This window comes from Morone saxatilis, unplaced genomic scaffold (genome assembly GCF_004916995.1).
Source record: "Morone saxatilis isolate NCDOM2014 unplaced genomic scaffold, NCSU_SB_2.0 Contig24, whole genome shotgun sequence".
Lineage (NCBI taxonomy): Eukaryota > Metazoa > Chordata > Actinopteri > Moronidae > Morone > Morone saxatilis.
This window is the reverse complement of record NW_023339807.1, coordinates 9,978,852-9,990,255: the sequence shown is the minus strand read 5'-3', so window position 1 is coordinate 9,990,255 and position 11,404 is coordinate 9,978,852. Positions and strand designations below refer to the sequence as shown.

General features: G+C 41.7%; 1 protein-coding gene across 1 annotated transcript; it reads right to left on the bottom strand.

The window, feature by feature from the left end:
• Positions 1 to 2,712: 2,712 nt before the first annotated feature.
• Positions 2,713 to 8,785, bottom strand: irx4a (iroquois homeobox 4a). Its single transcript, XM_035672899.1, has 5 exons — positions 8,741 to 8,785; positions 7,588 to 7,839; positions 6,702 to 6,808; positions 4,602 to 4,912; positions 2,713 to 3,443 (listed from the first exon to the last, which is right to left on the bottom strand). The coding sequence occupies exons 1-5, from the start codon at positions 8,783 to 8,785 to the stop codon at positions 2,713 to 2,715; spliced, it is 1,446 nt and encodes a 481-aa protein (XP_035528792.1).
• Between the last annotated feature and the right edge of the window lie 2,619 nt (positions 8,786 to 11,404).

Below are 11,404 nucleotides of genomic sequence, written 5' to 3'. Positions count from 1 at the left end.
AGATAAAGCTTTGTATGAATCCCTTGACTCAGCTACCTCACAGAAGGACTACATACTGCGCTTACTTACGTGCTGCTTTTACCAAGTGGGGAAGGTATTCAGTTAAATGTCCCATCAGTCAGGCATATGCCAAAGGCTTACATCTTATTCAAGTTTTAAACCTCTAATTGGTAACGTTTAAAAGGCGTTTAAGAGTGCCCTTTCTTCTCCCTTTTCTCATTTCCCATTTAATGTGTTGTGTCAAAGTCTATTACCTCAGTTGGACGTTTCTGTCCCTTAAGTTGAAAAAAAAGAAAAAAAGAAAAGGGAGGGGGTGAGACAGAGAGGGAGAGAGTGAGAAGAGAGATAGAGAGAGAGAGAGAGAGAGAGGTAGGGGGTGAAAAAAAAGAGAAGCCATCAGCTGAGGTTTGCCAGGTCGATAAAGCTTTTAGATTTGGAGATGTTTTCAGGGGGAGCCCATTTCCTGCGGCTAAGAGTTGTTAATGGAGCTTAAGGAATTATCTTATGACTCTCGCTTTGAGAGGAGTTTATTTCAGCCCGGACCCTGCTCTACGTGTCGGGAGTGGCTGAATATGCTGCTGTCAAACCCGCTTAATGAAAAGTAACGCGTCGCTGATTACAGTTTTATTTGGTCTCTATGTAAAAAGCCCCTGTTAATTTACCATCCCGCTCCCTCTGTGTGTTCGTATTTGCCACGGCTGAATGATTTAGTTATAGCTGGCTTCTCTCTCTCTCTCTCTCTCTCTCTCTCTACTTCTACACACACTCCCTCTCGCTCTCTCACTCCATGTCCCTTTCTCTCAAACACAAAGCCACTTGGTTCGCAGGGTCTAATAAAAATCTGTCTTCATGCTAAATTAATTAAACGTCGAGGCTATATTGTCTTATCTGTGGGGACTTTAACCCTGGCCTAATTTTTCTATCAGTAGCCATGCAAAATTAAATACACAATTTTGCATGTAGGCTAATAAACATGCCCACATTAAGGGCAATGCGAATTAGAAATACTCCCCTATAAAAATAAGTGCCTATTAACTCTTCATGTACTTGTCAGAAATCTATTCCCTGACAACGTTTATGTCTCTCCGACAATTTATTTTGCGGACATGTCAACTTTGCTTTAGAAAATGCTGCAGGCAAGGTTTTTTTTCCCCCGAGCTAAGAAAGCAAATAAAAACATACATCCCGACTCCGATTTATAGAAAATCCCTTTTGTAAACCGTAGCACTTTCTTCCAAGAAGGGGGGGAGATGTGCCTTTCCCTATTAAAATTCATCACCGAAGCCTCCCCCTCTCCCTCCCTCCCATTGCCCCCTCTCTCTCAGGACAGACTGAGTCCCTCGAGAGCTCCACTTTCGCCATTACTGTCAAGTACCCTTGACTCCTTTCTTTTTGCCCTTTTATCTACAACAACTAATTCGAGTTCCTTTGCCCTTTTCACTTTTAGACGACGTGAGTGCCTCTCTCTCTCTCTCTCTCTCTCTCTCTCTCTCGCTCTTTCTTTCTCTCTCTCTCTCTCTCTCGCAAAGCCCTCTCACTTTTCAGAATCGGAATCAGCATCCAGGCTGTTTTTTCTGCAGGGGCCCCCGTCTCGTGTTGAAATTGAGGGGTTAGTGTCAAAACGAAAACTCTTCACTTCAAATAATTTCGCAGGGGCCTCCGTTTTGAACCCATTAATGGACGTATGGCGAATAACTTACCCTTTTGACAGCTGCATCAAGGGCGATGTTGAGATGTTTCGATAATATTATCGGAGGGCAGAGAGGGGAAATCAATCGCCTGACATGAAATATGACTGCGAACATCCCAATTACAGCCTGTTTAGAGGGAATTAATGAGGCAGATCTTAGATACTGATATTGTTCTGTCTTGAGGGTTGAGCAGCCTCATTTTCTCGCTGTCACTAAATGAGAGTGGATGTTTTCTGAAGAATAACACATGGTGGGAAGTGTTAGATTGCGGCCGCTTTAATTGGTTAAGAATGAGTTGGGATGAGGAAAAAAAGCTGCTTATTTAGCAGTAGATTGCGTTTAAAAAGGGGGCCCTTTCTTCTCAGTCGTGTAGTAGGCCCCCAATGTGTCTTGGTTATAAAGGACTGGGAAGAGTTTTACATGGATAAAAATAAAAAATGCAAAAGAACAAGAAAAGGGGTGTGTCCTGTATTTCAGCACCATGGACAGCAACTCCTACTATGAACCCAAAACCACAGGCGCTCTTCAGAAACCGACTGCTTTTTATTTTCAGTGAACAAAGTTGAGACGCTCTCACCCACTTCCTGGGAGAGCTGTGCATTTGTGAGAGTTTTTTTTTTTTCTTTTTTCTTTTCTTTTAATAATGATACTCAACTGCTGAGACCTAAATAATATTCAATTACATTTGCATGCGCATAGTAAAGAAAGAAGTAAAAAAAAAAATAAAAATCATGTAAACCTTAGGCCTATTTTTTTTTTATCCCCAATATGTAAACTTTTAGTTATACATTTCGATACGTTTTGTGCGTGCGTTGAATCAAACAAGCCAAACAGATCCGGATATTTCACTGGTGTAACAGTATATAGCTACCATTGCTTTTTTTTTAAAAAACAAAAAAAAACAAAACGAATGAAACTTAATGAAGGAATCATGGAGACGAAATAGGCTTTTCCATCCTACTTTCAGTCAGTCACACAAAGAGTCTCTCTCTTTTTGCAATAAAAGGGTAATTTGGTTTCGTTAGGAGCAGAAAAGTTTGTTGATAGTTTTTGGGAAAGTCATGGCACTGTCTTTGGAGGAGTCGTGATGCTGCTGCTGCTGCTGCAAGGCCGCCGAGCTCCTCTCAGCCTCCAGAATGGCGCCTTTGGTGTTCGTGGTCCAAGAGACGGTGGTGTTGGTCAGAGCCTGGCTCAAAGTGCTGTGCCTGAACAAGGGGTCGTGGAAAACCCCGTCCACCCAGTTTCTCAGGGTCGTGACCGGCGAGTCCTGCCTGTTGTCCAGGCCGGTCACGGGTGAGGTAGCGGCGGGGGATGGGCTGAGGGAGGAGGGCGGCGGCTGGCACCTCAGCATGCAGGATGGGTACTCAGTCTGGTTCAGGGACGTTGCAGTTTGGGCCAAAGACCAGATCCGAGGTTTTCCGTCTAATATCTGGTGCCCTTGCTGCTGCTGCTGCTGCTGCTGTTGGTTATAGCATGCTTTCACCTGCTGTCTGCTGTCCGCTTGGAAATCCTCCGGGTTCGTTTTGAGACAGCCTTTGCTCAAGTCCTGCTCCCCTCCCAGAGAAACAGGGATGGAGATTTTCAGAGACGAGTCCTTGATGAGGTGTTCGCTGGGGCAGTCGCCCGTCGTGGACATGTGTGTGTTCATGTGGTATCGGTGCTTCAGCTCACACTCCGAGCTCTCAGACTCCAGCGTGTCGAAATCGTCCAAGTCGCTCAGCTGGAGGTCTTTATCAGGCCGACTTCTGGTCTCTGGGAGGAAGAGAACAGAGAGGAGAGAGCAAGCATGTTAGTGGAAGATGTGGCTTCAGATCTGACTCTGGAGTCAAGAGTTGGACTTGGAATCACACGGGTAAAATTACAGTTGTTCGAGTTGAATCAAGGGAGTCATGTTTACAGCCTGATTGTGGCAAATAAATATTCAGCCGGTGACCGTCATGAGGAAAACATTTTTTTTTAAACAATCAGTCTCATCATAAATCAAGTTCCCCCCACATACATTAATTTATGAACGACTTCAAATATTAACTTTATGAATTTAAGCCCATCAGAAATGTTAAGTCATGATCAGCTCAAAAAGAAAGAACAACCTCAACATTAAAAAGGAACCTAAGCTTAGTTTGATCCATTATATCCATGTGTGAAACTGACAGAGGCCTGTCCAGAGTTTAACGTTTGTTATGATGACCAAAGTCATCATACTCTGCTGATGTAGTTCCATTTTAAAAAAATACAAATACATCTTTTTTTTTTAGCACAGTGCACATTAAAATAATAAAATGTTGAACTAAACAAATTGTAAGGCCTCTTTGTCCTTGGTTACTTATTATCAGTATGATGCAGTTTATAACAATAACAGCATCATACAAATACTTTTCTTTGTTTAATTATGGCTATTTAAAATAAAATAAGATGTAAGACTTATGGGGTTTTAGAGAATCAAATCACTCATAGTATATTTTATCAAATCTCATTCCAATGAGCCATTTTTAAAACAAAAGAAACCAGTTTATAGCGTATCTGATGTGAGCAGATTTAAGTTTTCAGTATCTGTGCTAGGAGTGTGATCATTGTTATTGTTCTCTTAGTTGTTCTTCAACGCTTATATTGATTCATGCTGATCACTCCACGTGAATAACTGTGATAGTAATAGAGAAACAGTTGCTAAAACTGGCTATTTACACGTGCTCTCATTGCAAGCTAAAGTTAAAAGAATGGTTAAGAATGTTTCTATTTCAAAAAAGTGCCATTATCGCAACCACAAAGACACTTTAAAGAGCAGATGTCATGAATACGTAGTTTTTAAACATGCTTTTGAGACAAAAGATGCCTGTAATATACTAAAAATAATTCAGCATTAAGCTTTATAGTCTTTATTTCTACAGAACAACACGACATTGTGACACTAACCATCCTCATTGTTCTCGCTTTTTATCTGCTCCTCCTGAGACCCATCCTCATCCTCATCATATCTCTTCTCCTCTGAGCCCTTGTTTCTGGGCGGCCAGGTCATCTTGTTCTCCTTCTTGAGCCTCCTCCTGGCATTTGCGAACCAGGTGGAGACCTGCGTCAGGGTCATCTTGGTGATGATGGCCAGCATGATCTTCTCCCCTTTAGTTGGATACGGGTTCTTCCTGTGCTCCTGCAGCCAGGCCTTCAGCGTGCTGGTTGTCTCACGTGTGGCGTTCTTCCGCCTCGTTCCCCCGTCCATGGAACCATATCTGTTAATGAGAAGAACACAACCACGATGGTTACGAGAAAGTAAACATAATACGTGATGCTTGTTGCATGACAATTTCGAATGTGCTGTCCTGGCAGTTTATCTCCTGAAAACCATGACAGAGCCATCTGCTTCCTGGAATCTTCTTAAATTTATGCATAACGTGCACTATAAGCTCAACAGTCCCACTCATAAACCTCTCTGCTGCTAGAACTGTTTTAAGATCTGCAAATTAAAAGTAGACATCGCAAACAAATGTCAGTTAAGAGACATAATAAATTAAGTACAGGAGAGGGGCGGGTAAGGACTAAACCAGCCCCCTTTAAACACACCATACAGTATGTATTGTTGATATAAGCATTGGACCTACTAGGATTATGGGCAGTATAGTGTCCAAGATGGAAGACAGGGGTGACTTTGTTTTACTTAACTTCCCTGAAACCCTTCCGACAATACCTCTGCAGCGTCTAAACTGTTATCTAAAGTAAATCTGCTATCAGTATCTTTTGGAAATATATAAATGATTCTACCAAGTAAACTGTTTTGCCAGTAATAATGACAAGTGTATCTGGACTGCTGTATACAGATATATATTTTTTTCAGTGTCAATGTATTAAAACAATTCTTAGTGCAGTTTACGACTCCCTCGCTAACCTCTCCAACCATAGACCTACATTTAAAATGCACGGTGTTGATTTTCAGTCAGCAGTGAGCTGTAAAAGTCCTCTCAGGGGAGGCTTTTATGAGGCCTTTATTGCTCCGTATAGCGTAGTGCAGGTCAAGCACTGCTAAGGGAATCAAAAGGAGAGGAGCGCTGCACCTTTCCATACCCCGTGTTGTTAGATAAAGTAGACTGTAAAATTGCTTTATTGAGTGTAATGATGAGCCCTCAGGTGAAAGACGGGCGCAGACAGAGTGGTAGTGCTGTAGGCCTGAATGTTTCTCTCAGTGCCGCTAATTCTGTTTCGCCGTAGATCTAGGCCTTTTGCTGCATGTGCACTTAATGGCACTCCTGCTGACACCTATTGCACTTCATACTGAATTTAGAGTGATTGGTAAAAGAAGCTGGATTAAGTGAACTCTCATTTTGCTATGAAGCTAATCAATATGACACTTTGCTGGTCAATTAACACACAATATTAAGAAAACAAGAGCGTTTTCTGTGCTATCCCAGGCTGTTCTGTTAGCGCTGGCTTCCTTGAAGTGGCTGCTTCAGTTCAAAGAGCATGCTGATCACAATTAACCGAATCAGGTGTAGTTGTCATTCATGCCATACATTTTCAGCACATCGCAGACTTCATTGGGATGTCATCTCATTATTGGGAGGACCTTTCGATATGGCAGGCATGCTCTTCACAGCACTAAAGAGGCCTCATGTCTTTCTGAGAGGGGCATGGGTCTTCTGAAGCACATCACCTCATCAGGGAAGAAATGTGTCATGAGATGAAGGTGATCACCCAGTGTTGCTGGACGTGATGAGAATGACCTTGACCTCTCAGGGGTGGTTGATTTAATGCTGGGAAAACTCAGCCTTCACTAGTGCACAGTACTTTAAGAGTTATCGGCTGCCTAAATGTTGATCACATCCTGTTTTAGCCACTTAAAGCAGCTGACATAAGCCTGGAAACCTGTGTGACACTGGACTCAACTCAATAAAGGTCTGATCTAATCCTTACGGGACACATTGATTCTCCATGCTGTACTACATTATATTAAACCATACAGTTCACTCATGGTGGTTTAACGTTAGAAATATCAACAAAAGTAACATTTTCACAGAAACAACATACCTGTCATACTGATACTGTCCCAAAGTAGGATCATAAGGATAGTAGGCTGTTGCCTGGGTTATTCCTGCATGTGCAGAAGCTGTGGCATCTTTAGTATCAAACGTGCCCTGCAATCATACACAAAGACAAGAGTTTTAAAGAGTAACACAAACAGGACATTTGTTTTGTTACATAAATGACTCACTTGGTGCTGAAAAATTATAAAGATAAAAAGATTAGAAATAAGCTTTTAACGGAACAGGTTTATAAGCTTGTTCATCGCAGGGATCTGAGCAAATAAATCTGTGAGAGAGCTCCAGGAGAGTTTCTTTTTTTTCAATTATTATAGAACAAATCATCAATTCCAAAATCATATAGCTTTTTTAATAGTCTTCTCACCACAATTTTACCAGGCATGTTTGCACTTAATGTATGTGAACACTAAACCAGCTGGAACAAACTGCATTCTTAGATTTTAGAGGCCCATATATTTCTGCTGGGGTCTCCTATACTTCAGAATTCATTTTTAACAGCATTTTGATAATGTCATTAAATGCTGAGTCTTCAAAGTTTGTAAAAAATCAACTCATTTCCAACGTAAACCAGTTTGTCTCAGTATTAATGAAACGATTTAACTTTTTTTTTCTGCCTTGTTTCTTCAAAACAGTTTGTCTCAAAGCAAACTCTGACTCAAGAAAGTGAGCCTATCTTGCCCTGCTGAGAAGTATTTTTCAATTACTAAAGAAACGTTGGCTCTAAGGGTGATATGAGGATAAATCACCTACTGTAAAAGGTAGGTATTTTGCGGTGTGGAGCATAAAAAAGGAGGAGAGGTGCGCCTGGCTCAAGCGTCAGCACCCTGCGGCTCCATTAATCAATGCCAAGAAGGATCATATGAAGGGCTTACCAGCGAGTAGAAAGCCGAGGCGTCCGTGCCGTATGTAACGTAATTCCCATAGCCTTGACCGCCAGTGTAGGGGCTCCCGTACACGCCCAGAGCGGCGGCTGAGCTGAGTTCATGCCTCGCCGTGGCCAGCAGCCGGCTCTCGTACACGGGACAGTAGACCGGTGTCTGCCCGGACGCCGCTACACCAGAGTCGGCTATGGATCTGCCGGTGGACTCGCAGCAAGTGGTCAGAGAGTTGGTTGTCATCAGGAACTGGGTGGAGACCGAGAGAGAATTGATCTTTTTAAAAAAAGTTACTGGTATGCTTCATTTGATTCTACATTGAAACTAAATCAAATGTTACTCTTAAGCACTTTGATCTGGAAGTTAGTTTATAACTTTTATTTGTATTTTTTAATAAGAAAAAAATCGTGTCAGACAAATAAACACGATTATGTTTCAAACATTGTTTAAGTGTCCGAGGAATTAAACCTGTTAGTAAGTTTTTGACAATAGATGATTTTGCTCACATGAACTCGCACATTTTTTTTTTCCAGAATTTCAATCTATAAAAACTCAAATTCAACATCAAATGGCTTGGAAAGGCTGATATTTGATAAAGAATGATATTCTTGTGGTAATGTGCGCGTAAAACGTGTCCAAAAACGACTCGTCTGTTAGCTTTGCTCCAGATGAAACACATGCGTTACACACAGACAAGACATGTTTTCCCAGCATCGCCCAGTAATACCAAAAGTAATGCCCAAATGATTTTTTATGGCTCAAAGCCAAAACAAAACAGCAGCCGTGTTATGGCGCAAAGCACACACAGCGTGTGCAGAACAAGTTGCCATGTGTGTTCCAGCGCAGATAAACATATGGTTGACATTACAGAGCGGCTATTATCTTGCAGAAATCAGTGATCGGGAGGTCGGGGGTTACGCTGTTTTTTTGGTTATCCTCTTCTTACCCCTTTTCTACCGCTGCAGGAACACAGCTATCACTGTCTGTAACGCAATACCTTTCCGATTTCCGAAAGGACTGTGACAGCTTCCCTGATTCTTGGCCAAAACGCGTAAAAGGATCACGCTTAAATCGATGAGTCAATCAATCGCTGCGATATGAAAACCAAAACAACACATTAAATGAACAAAAGGCGGCTGCATGAACTTACTTGTGGAGCAGACGAATAGGGATATCCAAATTGTGGATATGACATGGTAGAGAGGTCCCCCAATATCCAGAAATAAAGCGAGACTGAAGGTCTCCACTCTAACGCAGGCTGCGGCTCTGTTTGACTGTACCAATTGATTGGTAAGCACAGACTCCTAGGATGCTTATAGGGCGAAGCAGAGTAGCATGTTTAATTTGTGTAAAATGCCCCCCACTCAAACGCCTTTCAACGGGGAAAAAAAATAAAAAAATAAAGTAAGAAAATCTTGTAGCGTTCCCTTTTCTTTCTTAAGACCCTTAGAAATAGATACATGCATTAAGGCGACGTAGACTTTCTTCGCCTGGAATAATCACTTTGTTGTCAGATACATATTTTTGCCTTATAAAAAAGTAGTATAAAAGACGTCAGCAGCAGAGGCAGGTTGTTTTAAACGGCGGCGACTCTGACGTCAGAAGTTTCCCACTCTAAAAATGACCAGACTGTAACTTTAATATGCACTTCCTTTCTCAGGATGACGACGAAAACAGAAAGAAGAATCAAACAAAAAAATCTATGACAGGGTACATGGGGAGGGATAACTTAAAAGAAAAAAAAAAGATGTCCTGGAGATTCATTTGCTTTCCCAATCAATCAATTAGGCCAATCAATGTCTTGAATATGCAAACGTATGTATCGGTTTAAATGCATTAGGCCTAATTAAGCCCATTCTTATCATTCCTGCGCACTGATGCTAATCACACGGGGAACTAATTGATTTCAAATTAATTAGTAAAGAATATTTTCATACTGAGCAGAGAAACAAGTTTCAGCCCATCAGCAGTTTAAGAAAATACGTTCACGAAAACAAATGCATTTGCAAATGCACAAATATGAATATATATATAATGTTTAGATTATTCTTATCATTATTTCAAATTTAATTGCCAACTTAAAAACAGATCATCATTTGGTTTCACATTATGCTCATCCACCTGGAGCAATGAGTCCCTGGGGTGTTGTAATAATTACCCCAATGCTTCCCCAACAGTGCTTAATAGGATGTCGTTTGAATGAACTTTGCGCCTCTGCACGTGAACTTCACACTATTATTGGTGCAAACCCCGAGATGTGCTCAGGAATAAAACATATGTATCTATCTATTCTAGTCTAAGTCTATTATCTATCTATCTATCTAAATCTAATCTAATCTATCTTATCTATCTATCTATCTATCTATCTCAGCATCCCTCCCTCCCTTTCTGTAATGCACGCGTGTTTTGTTTCAGTGTAAAATGGTGAAACTAACCAAAACAGCCCAAAAAGCTCCAAACTCGCTCGCCGGTGCGCCGGTTGCTTGGAGAATCCCGGGTTGAGACATGTGGATAGCCCCGGGGGTCACTCCTCAAATTAATGATGATGTACTCCTCCTCCCTTCTCTCCCTCCTCCTTCTCCTCCTTCGCTCCTCTCCAGCTGGATCTCTGCCTGCCGGTGACAGGTCGATTGAGAGTGATTGATGACTATCTAGGGGACCGGGGCCAACATAATAATATGATACGGGCACCTTGCAATAATTGCTCGCTTTCATTTACAGATGAAAGAAGTAATAAACAGAAATAGGGACGCGGAGAGCGTCGGTTAAGTAGTCTAACTTTTGTCTTTCTTTTTCTCTGTTTTTATTTTGCGAGGAAGGTGTGGTGGAGGGGCGGCAGGGTGGGCTGTATAAAAATGTCTGTTCTCTCTTTCATTTTGACAAATTGAATTATAGGGGGTTAGTACCTCCAAGCAAATGACCGCATTAACGCTGTGAACGGGGGGGTGGGGGGGTCAAAAGGGATCAGCCAGCGCTTTTTAATTTGCATTAACTCTAATGCCACCTTAACATTAACAACCCGTCTGAACCGCTCAACCATACACTCACTCTCACAGACGCACACACACACTTTTGTCTTATTAATTTAGACTTTTTCTTTTTTTAAATTCATTGGGGTTAATGTGGCACGTAGTGCATTAAGGCAGGGCGGGACCCAATTTATCTTCAACATCACACCCTGTGGATGAAACAGAAAGTGTTGACACGTTGATTTTGGAGATGTGGGAGCGCACCTGACAGCACAAACACACACACACTCACACACTCACACACAAACAGGCGCGCACTCATACACGCATACTTGGCATGCATTCTTTCATAGAGATATATTCTGTAATACTTTTCTTTATTGCCCTTTGCACCGACCTCTACCCCTGCGCGTATAGAATTAGGCTGGAGACAGTGGAAGCATCTGATCGGCACATTCACTAAACTATACTGCCCACATACCCCCCCTGTATACCTTTTCATTATCCACTGCGTTACCCAGTGTTATCGGACGCCTATAATAAAATATTTAGGCGCACTAGTATATGCTTTTAGACGGAAAATGAAGGAGACGGCAGGAGTTCATGCTTGTTTAGCGTTAAAAGATTAAAACAGAAGCTTCTTCTTCTTCTTTTTTTTTTTTTCTTTTTTTCTTGGACAGATGTGGGGAAGCAGGGATGCTCTGCGTTTAAAACTGGAGCAAGTGAGGGATAAGATGCTATTCCAGTTCAGGACAAAGGAGCTTTGCCTATAATGGTCTCATTCTTTCTCTTTTTTTGTTGTGAAATTAAACACAATGATCAACGAGTTATTATCAGTTCTAAAT

What these genes read in the sequence shown, in the direction of transcription:
- irx4a (XM_035672899.1), bottom strand. Translation starts at nt 8,785, where the DNA reads ATGTCATATCCACAATTTGGATATCCCTATTCGTCTGCTCCACAA. An exon ending in GGACAGTATCAGTATGACAG is followed by an intron (nt 4,913 to 6,701) that starts GTATGTTGTTTC and finishes TCTCATTAACAG; the next exon opens with ATATGGTTCCATGGACGGGG. An exon ending in AAGCGAGAACAATGAGGATG is followed by an intron (nt 3,444 to 4,601) that starts GTTAGTGTCACA and finishes TCTTCCTCCCAG; the next exon opens with AGACCAGAAGTCGGCCTGAT.